Source organism: Pseudophryne corroboree, chromosome 3 (assembly GCF_028390025.1).
Source record: "Pseudophryne corroboree isolate aPseCor3 chromosome 3, aPseCor3.hap2, whole genome shotgun sequence".
Taxonomy (NCBI): Eukaryota; Metazoa; Chordata; class Amphibia; order Anura; family Myobatrachidae; genus Pseudophryne; species Pseudophryne corroboree.
Genome location: NC_086446.1, coordinates 225,628,141 through 225,652,427, shown reverse-complemented (window position 1 = coordinate 225,652,427; position 24,287 = coordinate 225,628,141). Strand labels below are relative to the sequence as shown.

The 24,287-nt window shown below is 44.1% G+C and overlaps 1 protein-coding gene across 1 annotated transcript in view; it reads left to right on the top strand.

Annotated features, from left to right (window-relative positions):
- The window catches only part of CHAT (choline O-acetyltransferase), a 248,852-nt gene that overhangs the window by 144,409 nt on the left and 80,156 nt on the right, over window positions 1-24,287 (top strand). Inside the window, exon 9 of the mRNA XM_063958862.1 lies at window positions 12,975-13,075. Within this exon, the coding sequence (XP_063814932.1) occupies window positions 12,975-13,075 (101 nt within the window). The remainder of the gene's footprint in view (window positions 1-12,974; window positions 13,076-24,287) is intronic.

Here is a 24,287-nt window from a genome sequence, read left to right as displayed (position 1 = left end):
CCGTTCCTTGGTTACATCATTTCTGGATCAGAGCTATGTATGGATACCGGTAAGGTACAAGCTATCCGAGATTGGTCCACTCCTACAACTCTCAAGGGGATTCAGCGATTTCTTGGCTTTGCTAATTTCTATAGGAGATTCATTAAGAATTATTCTTCGTTAGCTGCTCCCATCACAGCCCTAACTCGCAAGGGAGCAAATCCTACGAACTGGTCTTCTGAAGCAATCAAAGCCTTCTCTGATTTAAAGCAAGCCTTTGGGTCAGCCCCCATTCTTCGACAGCCTGATTTGAATCGTCCCTTTCTACTAGAGGTGGATGCATCTACAGAAGCAGTAGGAGCTGTGTTATCACAAGTCTTTGAAGATAAAAAGGTCCATCCCTGCGCATATTTCTCCCGTAAGTTCCTCCCGGCAGAATGTAATTATGCAATCGGTGAGCAAGAGTTACTTGCCATCAAGTTGGCATTTGAGGAGTGGAGATACCTTCTAGAAGGAGCACAACATCGCATTACAGTTTATACTGATCATAAGAATCTTCTGTATCTGCAGTCAGCTCAGTGTTTGAATCCACGACAAGCTCGATGGGCGCTTTTCTTCACACAATTTGATTTCAAGCTCACCTATCGTCCAGGGTCTCAGAACAAAAAGGCAGATGCCCTTTCCCGGTCCTTTGCTTCTTCTGAATTAAATGATGCTACCACGAATTAAGCCATTGTGAATCCTACGTCCTTTTTAATGACTCGAACCTCTCCAGTTCCTCCGCCTGGCAAGACCTTTGTCGCCACAAGTCTTCGAAAACGGCTGCTTACCTGGGCTCACTCCTCTTCCTTCATGGGTCATCCTGGGGTTCTAAAGACTCTCAAATTTATTCAACAGTCTTATTGGTGGCCACGTCTCAAAGCCGATGTCCAAGAGTTTATAGCAGCATGTCCTAAATGTGCCCAACATAAGGGTCCAAGAAGTTCTCCACCAGGTTTATTACATCCATTATCCATACCCAAACAACCATGGACTCATATCTCAATGGATTTCGTGACCGATCTACCACCATCAAAAGGGTGAAATACCATTTGGGTGATAGTGGATCGATTTTCGAAAATGGCACATTTCATTCCATTAACTGGGTTACCATCAGCCCCTTTACTAGCCAGATTGTTCATCTCTGAAATCTTCAAGTTGCATGGCCTTCCTCGAGAGATTATCTCTGATCGGGGAACACAGTTTGTGGCCAAGTTTTGGAGGTCGCTTTGTTCATCTTTAAATGTCAAGTTGAATTTTTCTTCTGCATATCATCCTCAGACAGATGGACAAACAGAGAGTCAACCAAGACCTTGAAACATTTCTCCGGCTATATATATCGTCCTCACAGGATGATTGGGTTGACTACCTTCCATTGGCAGAATTTGCTCATAATAATCTCTTCCATTCATCTTCAGAATCTACGCCCTTTTATATTAACTTCGGCTTTCATCCTCATGTGCCAGAGTTCCATCCATTGCCAGCCCTAGAGGTTCCAGCGGCAGATCAAGAGCTTCAACGTCTATCTAGAATCTGGAGTGGTGTACGTAAGTCCTTGGTCAAAACTTCCGCTCGTTATAAATCTTTTGCAGATAGAAAACGTAAAGCTGTACCGAATTACAAAGTGGGAGACCAAGTTTGGATTTCTACGCGCAATCTCAGGTTCAAAGTTCCTTCTAAGAAATTTGCTCCCAAGTTTATTGGTCCATTTCCCATTGTAAAGGTACTCAACCCTGTGTCATATAAAGTCAAGTTGCCACCGTCTTTGAGAATTCCTAACGCCTTTCATACATCTTTACTGAAGCCTTTGATTCTCAATAAGTTCCGTACTACCCAGTCCAAATCTCCTAAAGTTCACTCTTTGCAGAATGAGGAATTTGAAGTTAAAGAGATTGTGGACTCACGTTCCCGATATGGACGTTTACAGTTTTTGGTCGACTGGAAGGGTTACGGTCCAGAGGAGAGATCCTGGGTTTTCTCTGAAGATGTTCATGCTCCAAGACTGGTACAGAAATACTTCTCCAAAAATCCTGACAAGGTTCAAAGGTGTTCGGAGACCACCCGTAGAAGAGGGGGTACTGTCACGAACCGGTCTCTTACCTTTGCGGGTTCTGGGGTTCATCCGTTGCCAGTGCGGTTGCTCGCGGTGCTGTGCGCCCGTGTGGGGATGCGGTGTGATCGGTGGCACAGGTAATGCAGAATCTGGGAACTGTGAGTGCGGGGACCAAATGGCCTAAGGCACTGCAGTGTGTCTGCTGTATAGGAGGTGGCCATGTTGGAGACCAAATAGGTAATACAGAGCACTTGTGAAAACACCTGTGGGCAGGTGTAAAAAAATCCCGTGCTTGTGCTGCCTTTAAGTAGGCTGGGATTATGTTACTCTGAGCCAGTGCTTTGTTGTATCAACGCTGTGCTCTAGCTCTGAGCTCTCTCCGTGCATTCCTGTGTGATTCCCTTGGTCCAGATATCGCCTCCGTTCCCAGAGGTCCGTCTGCAGCCTTCACTGCTAAAAGATCCACCAGCTCCCCGCTGTGCTGTCAGTTAATTGCACACCTACTGGAAGCAGTTGGATTCCCAGAGTCTTGCATGAGGTTACCTTGTCTGCCTACCATACAAAGTTTGGAGGATTCCACTACCCTCAGCTGTTCGTTTGTTCTACTCAGCATTTAACCCATTCATCACCTTGTCATCTGCTACAGTTTCACAGTGATCTCCGGAATCTGCAAGTAACCCAATTCAGTACTTTTATTTTCTATGTTGCCATAACAAAGATAATTCTTCACAGCCTCTCAGTTAACTCTCAAAACTTCATTGCAAATCCTTACAGTTATTTCTTCATGTCTGCATTATCCAGTTAAACACATTCTACAGTTCTGCATCAAAGCTTATTTATATTTGGACAATTCAACATTTATTCATCAGCTTGTTTTGCATACGTTTCCATGAACATTTCTTTTATTTATCTTTGAGCTTTATCCTGCATATTATTTCTGCCATTCCTGCAATACTTCAGTATAATATGATGATTAACAACTTGTCATTTAACTCTTTACTGAATTGTTATTTTTAATAAATATATGAAACTGAACTTTCCTCGTCCTTCCTACTTTCTTCATACCCCAGCACCTACACCTGTGGTTGGTCCCGGGTTAACGGATTCACAAAAACACCCGGACCTGACAGCGGGTAGTTAACGACCTGCGGGGCCGCATATCGCACGACGGTGAAGGCATACACACTGGCCAATATAGTAAACGACGTCGCTCAGGAAGGGCAAAATGAGCAACGTCGTTTACTATTATCTCCTAGTGTGTATGCACCTTTAGTCTCCACAGAACTCAACATCTGGTTTAGACCTCAAAGGCAGTGCTAAGTGTTTTTTCCATATCCACTAGTATTTTAAGGGTATAAAGACCAAATAAAAGTTACATTTGTATTATTATTCTTATTCTTATTATATTTTATTTTTAATGCACCACAAGAGTTCCATAGCGCCATTCAAATGAGACAAAAATTACAACAGGATGCATAAGTACAGACAGTATATAAATTCACGTAGATACACAATTACATTGAGCAGTTAACATAATTGTGTAGAGAGGGCCCTGCTCACATGAATTTACAATCTAATGGGTGATATGCATACCTTCCAACTTTGAAGACTTCCTAGGAGGGACAAATTAAATTAGGGGGTGTGGCCTCTCCGTGGGACACTGTAGCCCGCAGGTGGGACAGCTGGACATTGCACACAAAAAAATGGGACTTTCCCACCCAAATCAGGACAGTTAGGAGGTATGGATATGGGTGCAGAAATGCAGATAGGCAGAGGCATAATAACCAATTTGCAGCAGGGGACATATAGGACCGGAAACATTTTTCAATATCCTGTATTTGATTACATCAAATATCTCTTGGCAAAGTGGGCAACTCAAAACATTTTACCTACTTCTCCCTTGAAGTGAGTGGGGCAAGGGCATGATGATAAAATCCGCTATGCAGTGGCGGCACTGGGGTTGGTGACACCCAGAGGCTCTTTCAGATGAGGTTGCAATGTGCCTCTTATAAGTACATAGGTCTATTTTATTTTTTTTGCGCATGCATCGGAGCCACATTGGCCCTCATTCCGAGTCGTTCGCTCGGTATTTTTCATCGCATCGCAATGAAAATCCGCTTAGTACGCATGCGCAATATTCGCACTGCGACTGCGCCAAGTAATTTAACAATGAAGATAGTATTTTTACTCACGGCTTTTTCATCGCTCCGGCGATCGTAATGTGATTGACAGGAAATGGGTGTTACTGGGCGGAAACACAGCGTTTTATGGGCGTGTGGTTGAAAACGCTACCGTTTCCGGAAAAAACGCAGGAGTGGCTGGAGAAACGGGGGAGTGTCTGGGCGAACGCTGGGTGTGTTTGTGACGTCAAACCAGGAACGACAAGCACTGAACTGATCGCACAGGCAGAGTAAGGTTGAAGTTACTCAGAAACTGCTCAGTAGTTTGTAATCGCAATATTGCGATTACATCGGTCGCAATTTTAAGAAGCTAAGATACACTCCCAGTAGGCGTAGGCTTAGCGTGTGTAACTCTGCTAAATTCGCCTTGCGACCGATCAACTCGGAATGAGGGCCATTGTGCACACTCAGCAAGTGACTTGAGATTGCACTGAGGAATTAGTCGCTGAGTGAGTGAGAGGAAGACAGGGATTGGGGGGTGGTAACGGGGAGTGGTGGTGTAAACGCAGGTGTGTCATGGCCATTCAGGCACCGTTTTCTAGGCATACATAAATTAGCAATTGCATTCTTACTTGTTACTGCGTCCTGGCAGAGCAGCTCAGCCTACGTGTCTTCAGAAGCACTCAGACTCTTTGGCATGACCCGATTTGCAATGTGTGATGTTAGTGTATTAGAATGCTTAATATTTGTAGACACTCCCTTACTAATCTGTGTAAGCCTGAATCTTCAGTGATGGTCCCTGGGACCAGGGGGATGCTGGGAAGTGGGTGGTCCAGTGTGCAGTGTGCCTGGAGTTGGTGATGGAATAAAGCAGCACAGCAGTGAACTCACATGTCTCTGTGTCCTGATGACTGGATTTACAAACATATGAACAAAACATGGGGGTATATTTACTAAGATTCGTAATTTCCGAAAATAGGTCAAAGTTCAATCACGAATGACATCGACAGTGTAAAACTGCAACTTTTTGAATTGATTACGATGGATTTACTAAGCTGTCGTATTCGTATTTTTCTTTGCTTCCGATGTCGATGTAATTCGTTTTTTTTTACCTATTTTTACGGCAGTGATTAGCAAAACACTGCCGTTTTTTTTTACAATCAATCTCGGCCGGATCTGTGTGATCCGTGCTGGGGTTCTTATTTTTTTTTTTTTAAATTAAACAATGTAAAATCACAAAAAAAAAATGCGTGGGGTCCCCCCTCCTAAGCATAACCAGCCTCGGGCTCTTTGAGCCGATCCTGGTTGCAGAAATATGGGGGAAAAAATGACAGGGGTTCCCCCATATTTAAGCAACCAGCATCGGGCTCTGCGCCTGGTCCTGGTCCCAAAAATACGGGGGACAAAAAGAGTAGGGGTCCCCCGTATTTTTAAAACCAGCACCGGGCTCCACTAGCTGGACAGATAATGCCACAGCCGGGGGTCACTTTTATACAGCGCCCTGCGGCCGTGGCATCAAAAATCCAACTAGTCACCCCTGGCCGGGGTACCCTGGGGGAGTGGGAACCCCTTCAATCAAGGGGTCCCCCCCCCCCAGCCACCCAAGGGCCAGGGGTGAAGCCCGAGGCTGTCCCCCCCCATCCAATGGGCTGCGGATGGGGAGGCTGATAGCCATTTGTGATAATGAAAAGATATTGTTTTTAGTAGCAGTACTACAAGTCCCAGCAAGCCTCCCCCGCATGCTGGTACTTGGAGAACCACAAGTACCAGCATGCGGCGGAAAAACGGGCCCGCTGGTACCTGTAGTACTACCACTAAAAAAATACCCAAAAAAACACAAGACACACACACCGTGAAAGTATAATTTTATTACATACATACACACATACATACATACATACTTACCTTATGTTCTCACGCAGGTCGGTCCTCTTCTCCAGTAGAATCCAAGGGCTACCTGTTGAAGAAATTCTACTCACCAGATCCATGGGTCCAGGCTCCTCGGCAAATCCAGGGTTAATCCACGTACTTGAATAAATAAAAAAAAACGGTGTCCCGACCACGAACTGAAAGGGGACCCATGTTTGCACATGGGTCACCTTCCCACGAATGCCAGAAACCCACTTTGACTTCTGTCTAAGTGGGTTTCTTCAGCCAATCAGGGAGTGCCACGTTGTAGCACTCTCCTGATCAGCTGTGTGCTGCTGTCCTCACTGACAGGCGGCACACGGCAGTGTTACAATGTAGCGCCTATGCGCTACATTGTAACCAATGATGGGAACTTTCTGCCCTGCGGTTGACCTAAAGTGACGTCACCGCTGAGCAGAAAGTTCCCATCATTGGTTACAATGGAGCGCATAGGCGCTACATTGTAACACTGCCGTGTGCCGCCTGTCAGTGAGGACAGCAGCACACAGCTGATCAGGAGAGTGCTACAACGTGGCACTCCCTGATTGGCTGAAGAAACCCACTTAGACAGAAGTCAAAGTGGGTTTCTGGCATTCGTGGGAAGGTGACCCATGTGCAAACATGGGTCCCCTTTCAGTTCGTGGTCGGGACACCGTTTTTTTTTATTTATTCAAGTACGTGGATTAACCCTGGATTTGCCGAGGAGCCTGGACCCATGGATCTGGTGAGTAGAATTTCTTCAACAGGTAGCCCTTGGATTCTACTGGAGAAGAGGACCGACCTGCGTGAGAACATAAGGTAAGTATGTATGTATGTGTGTATGTATGTAATAAAATTATACTTTCACGGTGTGTGTGTCTTGTGTTTTTTTGGGTATTTTTTTAGTGGTAGTACTACAGGTACCAGCGGGCCCGTTTTTCCGCCGCATGCTGGTACTTGTGGTTCTCCAAGTACCAGCATGCGGGGGAGGCTTGCTGGGACTTGTAGTACTGCTACTAAAAACAATATCTTTTCATTATCACAAATGGCTATCAGCCTCCCCATCCGCAGCCCATTGGATGGGGGGGGACAGCCTCGGGCTTCACCCCTGGCCCTTGGGTGGCTGGGGGGGGGGGACCCCTTGATTGAAGGGGTTCCCAGTCCCCCAGGGTACCCCGGCCAGGGGTGACTAGTTGGATTTTTGATGCCACGGCCGCAGGGCGCTGTATAAAAGTGACCCCCGGCTGTGGCATTATCTGTCCAGCTAGTGGAGCCCGGTGCTGGTTTTAAAAATACGGGGGACCCCTACTCTTTTTGTCCCCCGTATTTTTGGGACCAGGACCAGGCGCAGAGCCCGATGCTGGTTGCTTAAATATGGGGGAACCCCTGTCATTTTTTCCCCCATATTTCTGCAACCAGGATCGGCTCAAAGAGCCCGAGGCTGGTTATGCTTAGGAGGGGGGACCCCACGCAATTTTTTTGGCAAAAATAAGCACTTTCCCACCCCTTCCCACTGATATACATGCACGGATCTCATGGATCCCTGCATGCATCTCAAATCACGGAAAAAAAAAGCAGGTCTGTTTTTTTTTAGGACTTTTTTACGAGTTGTAATTTTTCACGGCAGTGTTTTGTGTTTTTTTGCTTTGCACTTCTTAGTAAATGACCGAGATTCATATCTAAACAGGCGTAATTTGACCGATGGTGTATTCATTCGTAATTTTTTACCTGAACTAGCAAAACATTACGAATGCCCTCATCACTGCCGTGATTAGTGTTTAGTAAATGACCGAGATTAACCGAGATGACACTTTGAAGAAAAAACGGCATCTCGGTCAAAATCGGGAGCTTAGTAAATATACCCCATGGTGTCAGAAGTAGTTTAACTTGGACTGCTAGTGCTCTCAGGGTGTGAAAGAATCCTGCAGAAGTCTGTGGCTGTGATACTCGGTGTCTGCAAAGCCTGCCATGTGCTGCTATCTTCAAACAGTGAGTAACCATGGATAAACTGGGTCCTCCAACCGGCATGCTGATGTCTGGTAACTTGTCAGAAAACTGGAAAAGATTTAAGCAAAGGTTTAATATATATCTTGCTGCATGTGGAGCTGATTCAGAGGCTGACAAAACGAAGGCATCCATTTTCCTCCATGTGATAGGAGAGGATGTGCTGGACATTTATAATAGTTTTCAGTTTGATGAGGGGCAGAATATGGTGCTATCTTCTGTAATGCAAAAGTTTGAAGATTACTTTGTGCCAAGGAAAAATGTGACATATGAAAGATATAAGTTTTTCACATGTGATCAGAAGTCTGGTGATGGATTTGATCAGTATGTTACAGATCTGCAATCACTCAGTAAAACCTGTGAGTTTGGTAATTTAAAGGATTCACTGATTAGAGATCGTATTGTCTGTGGAATACCTGATAATGGACTCGGAGAGAGATTGCTGAGAGAGCAAGACCTAACACTAGAAAAGGCAGTGACTATGTGTAGATCTGCAGAAATAACTAGATTTCAAGCCAAAAAGTTACACAAGGAAGCTGATGTGCATGTAGTGCAGAAAACAGAGCCATGCAAACCTCCATTCTCAAGAATGAAGCAGTCTAAGCCACAGTCTAATAAGGAAATGTGTAGTAGATGTGGAAATGCTCACAATCCTAAAATGTGCCCGGCTTATGGTAAAACCTACATGAAATGTGGTAGACTTAATCACTTTGCCAAATGCTGTAAAAGTAAAAGTAAAACAACCAAAGTGCATGCTGTTAAACAAACAGATGAATTATTTGTGGATTGCATTGAACTTTGCAGTGCAGATAAGAAAGAATGGATTGTCCCTTTAACTGTGAACGAGATTGTCATTCCCTTTAAGCTTGATACTGGTGCGCAGGTGAATTTAATATAATTTCAAGACTATAAGACTTTTAGAGTAAAACCTAAAATTTACCCAGCCAAAGTGAAAGTTACAGGGTACACTGGGGAGGAAATTCCTGTGAAAGGTACATGCTTAGTGACACTGAAATATAAGGGACAACAGTTTAAAACATCTCTACTGATTGTGGATAAAAATGTGCAACCGATTCTAGGATTAAGTTCCTGTGAGAAACTAAGCTTGCTAAAGAAAGTTTTTATGGTGACTTCACAAGTAGAAGATGACTGCAAATCGATATTTACAGAATACAGAGACTTGTTTGAAGGTCTAGGTTGTTTGTCTGGAGAGTATAAAATAAATATAGACACGCAAGTTTCTTCAGTGATACACCCCTGCAGAAAAGTGCCGTTTGCGCTGAGGGAAAAACTGAAACAAGAGTTAAATCGCATGGAAGCCTTGGGTGTGATACAGAAAGTTGATGAGCCTACTGAATGGGTAAGCTCCTTAGTAATTGTTGAAAACAAAAATGGACAACTCCGAATAGGTCTAGACCCCAGAGATTTAAACAAAGCTATTAAACGAGAACATTTCAAACTACCAACCAGAGATGAAATCATGTCGCAATTTGCCGGAGCAAAATGGTTCAGTAAATTGGATGCATCTTCAGGAGTGTGGCAAATGAAGCTAGATGAGGCCAGCTCAAAGCTTTGTACATTTAATACACCAGAAGGTCGATACAGATTTCTTCGACTACCATATGGAATATTGTCTGCTCCAGAAGTATATCACAAAAAGATACACATGATTTTTGAACATATTCCAGGTGTTGAAACAATGATGGATGACATTATTGTCTGGGGATCTACAAAGGAAGAACATGATTCTAGATTGAGACAAGTAATGGAACTTGTCAAGAAAGTGAATCTAAAGCTAAACAAGGACAAATGTGAATTTGGCGTGAATACACTTACCTTTATGGGCGACGTGGTCTCGGATCAAGGTGTAAAACCAGACCCAAGGAAAATATCAGCCATAGTGAACATGGAACGTCCTAACAACAAAGACGACGTCAGAAGATTCCTAGGAATGATTACTTACTTAGGAAAGTTTATTTCTCAACTCTCTGAATGAACAGCCTCTCTTAGATGGTTGTTGGACAAAGATAACGAGTGGATGTGGTCACACGAACAAGAAGAAAGTTGGCAAAACTTGAAACAGATCATTACAGAGCAACCAGTGCTAAAATTCTTTGATCCTGCGAAAAGAATAAGAATTTCAGTAGATGCTTCACAATTTGGCCTAGGCTCAGTGCTGTTACAAGAACATGAGGATACATGGCAACCAGTAATCTATGCATCAAGAGCACTGACAAGTGCTGAAATAAGGTATGCTCAGATAGAAAAAGAACTTTTAGCGATCACATATGCATGTGAGCGATTTCATCAGTTTGCGTATGGTCTAACATTTACAGTGGAAACTGACCACAAGCCATTGATAGCTATCATGACTAAATCATTACATGACTGTCCCATGAGAATTCAACAAATGCTTATCAGACTACAGAAATATGATGTACACTTGCTGTACTGTCCCGGCAAATACATGTACATTGCTGATACACTTTCTCGTGCTGTGGACAAAAGTGAAGGTTCCAAAAGTCTGATGGATGAAGAGATAGAAGCCTATGTTAATTTGATCGTAGCTTCTCTACCAGTGTCTCTAGCAAGACAAGAACAGATTAGGAAATAAACTGAGACAGATGACACAATGAAAGTGTTGAAAGATATCATTCTGAAAGGTTGGCCAGCAGAAAAACATGCGTGCCCGCTGTCTATCCATGATTATTGGATGTACCGCAGTGACCTTACAGTTGTCGATGATATTATTTACAAAGGTAATAGGTTTGTCATACCTGCACAACTAAGAAAAACTATGCTGTGCAAGATACATGAAGGCCACTTAGGAGAAGAAAAATGTAAGCGGAGAGCTCGTGAAGTTATGTATTGGCCAAGAATGAACCAAGACATAGCACAGACTACAGCTACATGTGAATTATGTCTTACATATAGACCGAAACAACAAGTCGAGCCACTGAGTCCTCACACAGTGCCAGAGAGACCGTACCAGAAAGTTGGCGCAGATTTGTTGAATTGTAATGGGAAAACGTACATTGTCGTGACTGATTATTACTCTAACTACCCTGAGGTGAAGACACAACATACAACTACTAGTAAAGCCGTAATCAATTGCATGAAGTCAATCTTTGCAAGGCATGGTGTTCCTATGGAAGTGTTCATTGACAATGGTCCTCAGTTTTCCAGTGCTGAATTTAGACAATTTGCTGATGAGTGGGAATTTGTCCATACTACGCCAAGTCCCCACTATCCATGCTCAAATGGGTTGGTGGAAACTTCAGTAAAAACTGTAAAGAGTCTCATGAAAAAAGCTCAAGAAGGTAAAGAAGATTTCTACAAAAGTCTTTTAAACTACCGCAGTACACCTTTACAGAATGGACTTTCTCCTGCACAAATGCTGATGGGAAGGAGGATTAGAGCAAATCTCCCGATACATGATGAACTGCTTAATACACATAACTCAGCGTTGGTCAGACTGAGTAAGGAACGTCAACAGGCGAAACAGAAACGGTTCCATGACAGGCGAGCAAAAAGCTTATCTGATCTAAAATCGGGTGACCAAGTCCGTCTCAGAGATCACGAGAAAGGTATTTGGGTGCAGAAAGGTATTGTGCAAGCACAAGTAGCACCAAGATCTTATACTATACGTACAGAGCGTGGAACGGAAGTAAGAAGAAATCGGGTGGATTTAAGATCTCAACCTAACCATAATGAAGACAATATGACTGAAAAATACCCTTCATCTGACATGTATGATGATCCTGATAATGGTGAACAAACCACGATTCTAGAAAGGTCCAACATGGTCGATGAAACACAGACTGTGTATGAAAGACCCAAAAGGGAAATAAGCAGACCTGAGAGACTCATTGAAACGTGTTAGATGATGTTCTTAATATGATGTTGTTAATTGTTGCATTGAAGCGTACAGGGCTTATCTTTAAAGAAAAGAGGATGTGATGTTAGTGTATTAGAATGCTTAATATTTGTAGACACTCTCTTACTAATCTGTGTAAGCCTGAATCTTCAGTGATGGTCCCTGGGACCAGGGGGATGCTGGGAAGTGGGTGGTCCAGTGTGCAGTGTGCCTGGAGTTGGTGATGGAATAAAGCAGCACAGCAGTGAACTCACATGTCTCTGTGCCCTGATGACTGGATTTACAAACATATGAACAAAACACAATGGTACCGATGTATCAGCAATTATACGCTGTTGGATGGAAATGATGCGACCGCAGTGGGTATGCCTATGCTCAGGTTAGCTTCTGCCCATATTAACATATACGTAGTCGCAATTACATATGGCAAAAGATAACAACAGCATTAAGAACAACCACACCTGAATGAGCCTCCTTGTGCACTCTCATGGGAAGCCCTAGTTTACTACAATAGAGGGGGCATGGTCTCATGGGAAGCCCCTGTTTAGATTACTCTGTGGCTGCACTGCTGGCTCCTCCTCAGTTATGGGAGCCAGGAGCTGCACGTGAATGTCACAGTGTAGCATCCGGCTCCCTGTCACTGTGGAAGGGACGGCTTTTTGGCATGTCCCCTTGGAAGGATGACACTTCTGCCGCTATGAATAAGCATCACAGACCTGCCTCAAAACTGTAATACTGCGACTGGCATCTCGCCTCACCCCCGATGACTTCCCTGGGAGGCCTACCTTTAAAAGTCTGACATGTTTGAGCATGCCTACCTTTAACAAAAGTACCTTTAGAAATATCAAAATATTAACCAATTCAAGTAGATGTAATAGGTAACACAACAAAATATACAGCAAAATACTGAGATGAATGTGTAGCAATTATCATAGTTAGTAAAGAGTTTGTTTATTCATATAAAATAGTTCATACTTTGCACTAATAATAATTATGCACTTTTTTCACCTTTCAGTTTGTTGTGGGAAGAGATGGTGTATGTGGAACCATATGTGAACATTCCCCATTTGATGGAATAGTCCTGGTACAGTGTACAGAACACCTTCTGAAATACATGTGAGTTTGCACATTCTCCCTGGTGCATTTCTATAACCAAATAGTAGTTCCTATTCAGTGTTGTACGAGATGAGATCATGATTTTTGGAGGGTGTTTCTTTTAATGCTGTAAGTTTTTATACAAAGACTCCTGTCTGTTTTATTGCTCTGGAATCACTGTGCGCAGGTCCACACTTTCTACAAGATCAGCTAGGTCTCACTTTATACAGTAATTGTGGCTCTATTAATTTACAGTACATAGCCTGGCTCAGGTTATCCAGGCACTATAGCAAAACAATCACTTTACTCTGTAATGCATGCAACACAGGGGCGTAGCGAGGGTGGTACGAGTGGAGCTTGAGCTCCAGGCGCCCCTGGGGACAGAAGGCACCGGCTCTCTGTAACAGAGCTGAGAGGCAGGATCTCAGGGTAGGAGGAGATGACCGAAAGAGAAGGAAGGGGTGGCCACCACATTGCATGTTCCATGTCACTGATTGCAGTGCAGAGAGTCCAGAGCAGTGTAGTGTAGTGTGGTGTGGTGTGTTGTAAGGGAAGAGAGGAGGTTTGTCAGAAGAACCTTACTGGCTGTCAGGTATCTGCATTCAGGGATATGGAACATGCAGGCAGTGTGGTGGCCACTCCTTCCCTTTCCTCAGTCCTTTCCTCCTACCCACGCTGGTCAATCACATAGAAGCTCCGCCCCTCCCGGCTAGAATGAGGAGATGCTCTGCTGCTGCCCTCTTGGTGAGAATTAGTGTGTGTGTGTGTGTGTGTGTGTGTGTGTGTGTGTGTGTGTGTGTGTGTGTATGTATATATATATATATATATATGTCTGTGTGCATGTGTGTTTATGTGTATGCATGTATAAGTCTGTGGTTATTTATGTGTGCATATGTATGTGCTTATGTATGTTGAGTGTATATGTGTGTGTGTGTGTGTGTGTGTGTGTGTGTGTGTGTGTGTGTGTATTTGTGTGTTTGTATATATGCATATGTGTGTTTATGTATTGTCTGTGTGTATATGTGTGTTTATGTATGTCTGTGTATATGTGTATATGTGTGTGTACATTTGTGTGTTTATGTGTGTATGTATATGTGCATATATCTTTGTACATGTCTGTGTTTAGGGTATGTATGGGCCTGTGTGTGTGTGTGTGTGTGTGTGTGTGTGTGTGTGTGTGTGTGTGTGTGTGTGTGTCTGTGTGTCTGTGTGTGTGTGGTGGTGGTGGTGGTGGGTGGGGGCGCCGTGACATCCACCTTGCCCAGGGTGTCACGTCTAGACGCTACGTCTCTGATGCAACAAAGCCCTTGTAATATGCAGTCATTCCATCACTTATACCAGGGCCGAAACTAGGATTGTTGTCACCTGGGACATTAATTTGGCAACCACTCCCTACCCCCATGTCACTGGCTTACCCTCTGAAGCCTACCCCCAACATGGCGTGCTACCAACACATTACGGGTTTAAAGTTTTTTTGTCTACAATCATCTCAGCACATTGGATGAGTATGTATTGCTGGAACATTGCAGCACATATAGAGCAACTAACTAGTGTCCTGCACTTAGCGAGTGGCTGTCCAGACGTTTTATGCTTTTATAAAACTACTCTAAGCCAGTGTTTTTGCCACATTTGAGGACCTGAACATAGTACTGTTATGTGCTGAAAAATGTACTTACATACTCCAATATCTATGAGGTGTATATTCACAGAGTCTGAATTGAGCTTCTCCACTAATGTTTTGTTTGCGCAAAGATTATAATAATCAGAAACACGGTCCAGATCACATTGTGTGCACTAGCCCTAAATACCAAGCAATGTGTAGTCCATAGTTGACTTTGCAAGACTCTCCTCTGAGAGATCTGGATGACAAAGGGGAACAGGTGCAGTGAATTTAATCACCATGCCTCGACCCTGGTGCAAAATGGCGCGATTCATTATTATATATTATAGCTAGAGGCAGGGCCACAATGATGTAATTCACAGCAGCTTAGATCACAATCATGTTCTGCAGAAGTGGACAGGATGTGTAAAGCCCCTTTCACATCTCTAATGCCGGAATTGGAAACGAGTCCTTCCCGGGTGGGATCCGGCATTGGAGCCTAAGCGCTGGCTTCCAGACCAGGCAATTTGTTGGGCCGTTTGCCATAGCGGCGGGGGGCGGAGCCGCTGCTGGGAGATGAGCTAATCTCCACGCTGCCTCTCCCTATGTAGTAAATGGGTCCCGGGTCACATCGACCCGGGAACCCATTTACACTGCCCCTGACCCGGTATTCAACCCGGGAATAACCCTTCTTATAACCTGGGTTGAATTACCGGGTCAGGCGACCCGGGAATTCTCTAAGGCCCTTTCACATCGCACAATGACCCGTGTCTGGTTATTTTTGCGATGTGAAAAGGCTTTAAGTAGGGTTGCCACCTCATCCATTTAATTCTGGACATATTAACTACACAGGTTCTGTGGCTGATTAAAACCAGGTGAAATGGAGTCTTGAAGTCAGCCAGCCACATAACCTGTGTAATTAATATGTGTCCAGAATTAAAGGGATGAGGTGGCAACCCTAGGTATAAGGGTTGTCTACTCCCTGAAATTCGTGAATCTTCCGGAGATTCCAGCCAGTTAGGCTAGCATGGTTTAGTCATTGACTCGCTGTCCTGTTAGTAATGTGGAAACAGCAATTTCCACATGATTATCATGAAATTAAACAAATGTCATATTTATCAAGCCTATAACGCAGCAGATATCATAGATATCTCCTGTGTTAAGCCCCCTACACACTCGGTGATGGGTGACCCGCTGCAGGTGCGGGTGATGTGGGGAGTGAAAGTTTTCACTCCCCACGTCACCCAGCCCCATTCCCGAACATGCAGGTCATCTATATCGACCTGCACGTTCGAACGACGGGAGACCAACGATGAACGAGCACGGTGACGTGCATCTGTTCATCGTTGGTGGCCCCACACTGAACAATATGAATGATATATTGTTCAAAAAATGAAGATATCGTCCATATCGCTCACTATATCGTCCAGTGTGTAAGGGGCTTTAGAAGCAGAGCACATCACATCACATCCCTATACAACATTTCTACTGTACTATTTCTCAAGCAATGAAAAATAATTCAGAGTTCAGAGCTTGTATCCAATGGCTAATGCCATCTTCATATGGCATTAGCATGACATCACTCTGCCTCCACAGGCTCTCACAGTGAGGATGTGTGACCTAATGTCGTGCAGGACAGAACCTGGCAATACATAAAAAAAAATTCCTTTGTCATTAGCAACAAAGCTCAAGCTATGAAGATTGGCTGGGATAGCAGATATTTGCACATACTATCCCAGTTATGGAGAAATAATAAATTGCTCAGAAAATTATTTTATTCTTATTGTGATGAGAAGGAATGTTAGTTCAAAATTGCAATTCACAAATCATGATAAACAGACCGTAATATCTCCACTAGAACATCTTTGTACATGGGAGATCTACAGTTTGCGTAAAGGTTCTATCCACCAGTACTAAGAAACCGGGAGCATTACACTAAAATAAAATCATCACATAGAGAAAAGACTAGCTTTAAAAAACCTTAGTGAACAATGCAAATATATCTGGATGCAGTCAATTTAGCGACAATCAAAATCCCGACGGTCAAAATCCCAACAAGGTCAAAATCCCGACATTTAAAATACCGACAAGGTCAAAATGCTGACACAAGTTTTTCATGATTTTTCATTGAAACCAACTTGTTCATACTTTACCATCCCAGTGGACCTGGAGGGGATATAATCGTGTGGCTGGAGGGGGAATATAATAGTGTGCCGAGCACAGCGAGGCACCGTGCCAGAAGCATGGTAAGCGCAGCGAGCCATGCGAGGGGACGTGGTACACTTATATGGTGTGCATGTCGACCTGTGTCGACATACACCAAAAAAAAATGAAAACCTTGTGTCAGCTTTTGACCGGTTGACATTTTAAATGTCGGTATTTTGTCAACGTTGGGATTTTGACCTTGTCAGGATTTTGTCCGTCAGTCAATTTGCTGTCGTGATTTTGACTGGAGGTATTTTATACTGATCCCAAATATATGTATGCATTTATTTTTTCATATAAAGGACAAGATACCATTTTTAATAACATAATAGGCCCTTACGGATTGATAGAAAATTATTATGTTTTCTATTTTTCATCTAAACCAATATAAAGTTTTAGTGTCTCAGCAGCAATAATTATACTCTGCATGAGTAACAAAGTCAGTGTGAAACTATGAATAAGACCACCTAACATGTTCACAAATTCAAGTCACAAATTGAGGGATTGTAACAATAAATTAACATTTTTATAAGCTTATGTAATTTGCTGTCTTGTAGAGTCTCCCATACTGTACATTCATTTTATGCCAAATGAAGTGGCACTGAAAAAATTCTGCAGTCTTTGTAGGAGGGGAAGTAACTATAATGTGAGTGAAACGACTGTGATACTTGCAACAATGAATAAAAGATTTTAGAATATCATTGCCAACTGTGAAAAACACATTTCACTTGACTGGTTTGACTGGCTCAAAGAGTACAATATTCTCTCTAGAGTATGATCAGTGCAAGAAGACAAAAGTTTAAAAGTGGCTAAAAGCAGTTGGATTTCCAGGGTATTAACTCATCTGCTTAATTCAGTTTCTAGCAAAGAGTGAAAGCCTCACATGACTTTGTAAAGACAAATAAAGACGAATTTGCATATAATATAGTGGTTATTGTTGTAGGCCTTTTTTTTTTTTTTTTTTTTTTTACACAGAACACAATTATACCCCTTTTCCACCTGAGTACCTGGTCCGACCCGGGATTTTTAACCCGGCTACAACCCGTGTTGGCCCCGGCTTTAGATGACGTTTTCACTGCACTTCTGCACGGGTTATTCCCGGGTCAGATCTATTTCCACTTAACCTGGGTAAGCTCTGTAAAATGAAAATGTGGGTGTGTTACACTGCGCTTACCATATAGCTTTACAAGTGGCAAATTTTAGTGAAAAACTGTATTCCAATATATTCAAGATCAAGAGGAAGCATGTAAATATAAAAAAATGTTTATTAATAATAAGATAAAAGATTATAATAACCTAATACCGGTATACTATACAGGTAGGACAAAACATAGACAAACACAAAAACACAAAACATAAAAATAAAAAAAAAATAAAAAAGATGGTATTTTGTGGGGTAGATACACAGAATTGCGTTTTACTCGTCCCCCATAATAAAAGTCCAAATGGATTAACTGGAGAATGAGGCACGAGTATAAGTGCCTGAATGTTTCTATAAAACACCCTTTGCTGTGATGTAAATCCGTTTCTTATGTCCAGAAATCAAAGTCAATGTTGTATACGAGAGCAGTTTTACTCACAGTAATAACAGGTGTCCGTAGTGAGCAAAGATTGTCCCTGGTATGCAGAAACGTTCTCCGTCACTGGTGCTGAAAAGGGAAGAAATCCAAGAGTCTGCCGGCAGACTGAATCACTTGTGCTGAGATCGACCGGTTTCGCCTGAACCCAGGCTTCATCAGGATCCTGATGAAGCCTGGTGATTAAGCGCAGCCCTCACCTCTACCCATTCCAAGCTCTGTAAAAGCCTATTGACGTCATTACAAATGAACTTTTTACTTTCTCAACAAGATGATGTCACAAAAAGGAACAAATTGCAGCAGTGTAGACCGATAGCTGTGTCAAGCATGGAATTGCAAACTGTTTGCAGTTTTTTGCTGCTTATATGTGCTACACAGTGGCGTAAGTTCGCCCCAGTCGCCCGGAGGCATGATAAAATGTTGGTGCCCCCCCTATACATATAGGAATATATATATATATAAATGAAGAAGTGGCACTCACGGGACTTGATTGATAAAAATAAGACTCAGGACACGGCGGTCTCAGATGAAAGATCTTTCAGCTGAGACCGCCGTGTCCTGAGTCTTATTTTTATCAATCAAGTCCCGTGAGTGCCACTTCATTGATTTAGCTACAAGGTCCCACAGACCTGTTAGGAGGCACCTGGGCATTAACTGGAGGAGGAGAGAGTGCCGGCACTTTTATATATATATATATATATATATATATATATATATACTAGAGATGAGCGCCTGAAATTTTTCGGGTTTTGTGTTTTGGTTTTGGGTTCGGTTCCGCGGCCGTGTTTTGGGTTCGAACGCGTTTTGGCAAAACCTCACCGAATTATTTTTGTCGGATTCGGGTGTGTTTTGGATTCGGGTGTTTTTTTCCAAAAACACTAAAAAACAGCTTAAATCATAGAATTTGGGGGTCATTTTGATCCCAAAGTATTATTAACCTCAAAAACCATAATTTACACTCATTTTCAGTCTATTCTGAATACCTCACACCTCACAATATTATTTTTAGTCCTAAAATTTGCACCGAGGTCGCTGTGTGAGTAAGATAAGCGACCCTAGTGGCCGACACAAACACCGGGCCCATCTAGGAGTGGCACTGCAGTGTCACGCAGGATGTCCCTTCCAAAAAACCCTCCCCAAACAGCACATGACGCAAAGAAAAAAAGAGGCGCAATGAGGTAGCTGTGTGAGTAAGATTAGCGACCCTAGTGGCCGACACAAACACCGGGCCCATCTAGGAGTGGCACTGCAGTGTCACGCAGGATGGCCCTTCCAAAAAACCCTCCCCAAACAGCACATGACGCAAAGAAAAAAAGAGGCGCAATGAGGTAGCTGACTGTGTGAGTAAGATTAGCGACCCTAGTGGCCGACACAAACACCGGGCACATCTAGGAGTGGCACTGCAGTGTCACGCAGGATGTCCCTTCCAAAAAACCCTCCCCAAACAGCACATGACGCAAAGAAAAAAAGAGGCGCAATGAGGTAGCTGTGTGAGTAAGATTAGCGACCCTAGTGGCCGACACAAACACCGGGCCCATCTAGGAGTGGCACTGCAGTGTCACGCAGGATGTCCCTTCCAAAAAACCCTCCCCAATCAGCACATGATGCAAAGAAAAAGAAAAGAAAAAAGAGGTGCAAGATGGAATTATCCTTGGGCCCTCCCACCCACCCTTATGTTGTATAAACAAAACAGGACATGCACACTTTAACCAACCCATCATTTCAGTGACAGGGTCTGCCACACGACTGTGACTGATATGACGGGTTGGTTTGGACCCCCCCCAAAAAAGAAGCAATTAATCTCTCCTTGCACAAACTGGCTCTACAGAGGCAAGATGTCCACCTCATCTTCACCCTCCGATATATCACCGTGTACATCCCCCTCCTCACAGATTATCAATTCGTCCCCACTGGAATCCACCATCTCAGCTCCCTGTGTACTTTGTGGAGGCAATTGCTGCTGGTCAATGTCTCCGCGGAGGAATTGATTATAATTCATTTTAATGAACATCATCTTCTCCACATTTTCTGGATGTAACCTCGTACGCCGATTGCTGACAAGGTGAGCGGCGGCACTAAACACTCTTTCGGAGTACACACTTGTGGGAGGGCAACTTAGGTAGAATAAAGCCAGTTTGTGCAAGGGCCTCCAAATTGCCTCTTTTTCCTGCCAGTATAAGTACGGACTGTGTGACGTGCCTACTTGGATGCGGTCACTCATATAATCCTCCACCATTCTATCAATGTTGAGAGAATCATATGCAGTGACAGTAGACGACATGTCCGTAATCGTTGTCAGGTCCTTCAGTCCGGACCAGATGTCAGCATCAGCAGTCGCTCCAGACTGCCCTGCATCACCGCCAGCGGGTGGGCTCGGAATTCTGAGCCTTTTCCTCGCACCCCCAGTTGCGGGAGAATGTGAAGGAGGAGATGTTGACAGGTCGCGTTCCGCTTGACTTGACAATTTTGTCACCAGCAGGTCTTTCAACCCCAGCAGACCTGTGTCTGCCGGAAAGAGAGATCCAAGGTAGGCTTTAAATCTAGGATCGAGCACGGTGGCCAAAATGTAGTGCTCTGATTTCAACAGATTGACCACCCGTGAATCCTTGTTAAGCGAATTAAGGGCTGCATCCACAAGTCCCACATGCCTAGCGGAATCGCTCCGTGTTAGCTCCTCCTTCAATGCCTCCAGCTTCTTCTGCAAAAGCCTGATGAGGGGAATGACCTGACTCAGGCTGGCAGTGTCTGAACTGACTTCACGTGTGGCAAGTTCAAAGGGCATCAGAACCTTGCACAACGTTGAAATCATTCTCCACTGCACTTGAGACAGGTGCATTCCACCTACTATATCGTGCTCAATTGTATAGGCTTGAATGGCCTTTTGCTGCTCCTCCAACCTCTGAAGCATATAGAGGGTTGAATTCCACCTCGTTACCACTTCTTGCTTCAGATGATGGCAGGGCAGGTTCAGTAGTTTTTGGTGGTGCTCCAGTTTTCTGTACGTGGTGCCTGTACGCCGAAAGTGTCCCGCAATTCTTCTGGCCACCGACAGCATCTCTTGCACGCCCCTGTCGTTTTTTAAAAAATTCTGCACCACCAAATTCAAGGTATGTGCAAAACATGGGACGTGCTGGAATTGGCCCAGATTTAATGCACACACAATATTGCTGGCGTTGTCCGATGCCACAAATCCACAGGAGAGTCCAATTGGGGTAAGCCATTCCGCGATGATCTTCCTCAGTTGCCGTAAGAGGTTTTCAGCTGTGTGCGTATTCTGGAAAGCGGTGATACAAAGCGTAGCCTGCCTAGGAAAGAGTTGGCGTTTGCGAGATGCTGCTACTGGTGCCGCCGCTGCTGTTCTTGCGGCGGGAGTCCATACATCTACCCAGTGGGCTGTCACAGTCATATAGTCCTGACCCTGCCCTACTTGTCCACATGTCCGTGGTTAAGTGGACATTGGGTACAGCTGCATTTTTTAGGACACTGGTGACTCTTTTTCTGAGGTCTGTGTACATTTTCGGTATCGCCTGCCTAGAGAAATGGAACCTAGATGGTATTTGGTACCGGGGACACAGTACCTCCAACAAGTCTCTAGTTGGCTCTGCAGTAATGATGGATACCGGAACCACGTTTCTCACCACCCAGGATGCCAAGGCCTCAGTTATCCGCTTTGCAGTAGGATGACTGCTGTGATATTTCATCTTCCTCGCAAAGGACTGTTGAACAGTCAATTGCTTACTGGAAGTAGTACAAGTGGGCTTACGACTTCCCCTCTGGGATGACCATCGACTCCCAGCGGCAACAACAGCAGCGCCAGCAGCAGTAGGCGTTACACGCAAGGATGCATCGGAGGAATCCCAGGCAGGAGAGGACTCGTCAGACTTGCCAGTGACATGGCCTGCAGGACTATTGGCATTCCTGGGGAAGGAGGAAATTGACACTGAGGGAGTTGGTGGGGTGGTTTGCGTGAGCTTGGTTACAAGAGGAAGGGATTTACTGGTCAGTGGACTGCTTCCGCTGTCACCCAAAGTTTTTGAACTTGTCACTGACTTATTATGAATGCGCTGCAGGTGACGTATAAGGGAGGATGTTCCGAGGTGGTTAACGTCCTTACCCCTACTTATTACAGCTTGACAAAGGGAACACACGGCTTGACACCTGTTGTCCGCATTTCTGGTGAAATACCTCCACACCGAAGAGCTGATTTTTTTGGTATTTTCACCTGGCATGTCAGGGTGCCTGACTTAAACAAACCACCTCACCATCAGAATCCTTCTGGTCAATTTCCTCCCCAGCGCCAGCAACACCCATATCCTCCTCATCCTGGTGTACTTCAACACTGACATCTTCAATCTGACTATCAGGAACTGGACTGCGGGTGCTCCTTCCAGCACTTGTAGGGGGCATGCAAATAGTGGAAGGCGCATGCTCTTCACATCCAGTGTTGGGAAGGTCAGGCATCGCAAACGACACAATTGGACTCTCCTTGTGGATTTGGGATTTCAAAGAACGCACAGTTCTTTGCGGTGCTTTTGCCAGCTTGAGTCTTTTCAGTTTTCTAGCGAGAGGCTGAGTGCTTCCATCCTCATGTGAAGCTGAACCACTAGCCATGAACATAGGCCAGGGCCTCAGCCGTTCCTTGCCACTCCGTGTGGTAAATGGCATATTGGCAAGTTTACGCTTCTCCTCCGACAATTTTATTTTAGGTTTTGGAGTCCTTTTTTTTCTGATATTTGGTGTTTTGGATTTGACATGCTCTGTACTATGACATTGGGCATCGGCCTTGGCAGACGACGTTGCTGGCATTTCATCGCCTCGGCCATGACTAGTGGCAGCAGCTTCAGCACGAGGTGGAAGTGGATCTTGATCTTTCCCTAATTTTGGAACCTCAACTTTTTTGTTCTCCATATTTTATAGGCAGAACTAAAAGGCACCTCAGGGTAAACAATGGAGATGGATGGATTGGATACTAGTATACAATTATGGACGGACTGCCACGGTTAGGTGGTATAAAAAAACCACGGTTAGGTGGTATATATTGTAATACAATTATGGATGGACGGACTGCCTGCCGAGTGCCGACACAGAGGTAGCCACAGCCGTGAACTACCGCACTGTACACTGGTTGATAAAGAGATAGTAGTATACTCGTAACAACTAGTATGACTGACTATGACGGTATAAAGAATGAAAAAAAAACCACGGTTAGGTGGTATATATTATAATACAATTATGGATGGACGGACTGCCTGCCGACTGCCGACACAGAGGTAGCCACAGCCGTGAACTACCGCACTGTACACTGGTTGATAAAGAGATAGTAGTATACTCGTAACAACTAGTATGACACTATGACGGTATAAAGAATGAAAAAAAAACCACGGTTAGGTGGTATATATTATAATAATACAATTATGGATGGACGGACTGCCTGCCGAGTTCCGACACAGAGGTAGCCACAGCCGTGAACTACCGCACTGTACACTGGTTGATAAAGAGATAGTAGTATACTCGTAACAACTAGTATGACTGACTATGACGGTATAAAGAATGAAAAAAAAACCACGGTTAGGTGGTATATATTGTAATACAATTATGGATGGACGGACTGCCTGCCGAGTTCCGACACAGAGGTAGCCACAGCCGTGAACTACCGCACTGTACACTGGTTGATAAAGAGATAGTAGTATACTCGTAACAACTAGTATGACACTATGACGGTATAAAGAATGAAAAAAAAACCACGGTTAGGTGGTATATATTATAATACAATTATGGATGGACGGACTGCCTGCCGACTGCCGACACAGAGGTAGCCACAGCCGTGAACTACCGCACTGTACACTGGTTG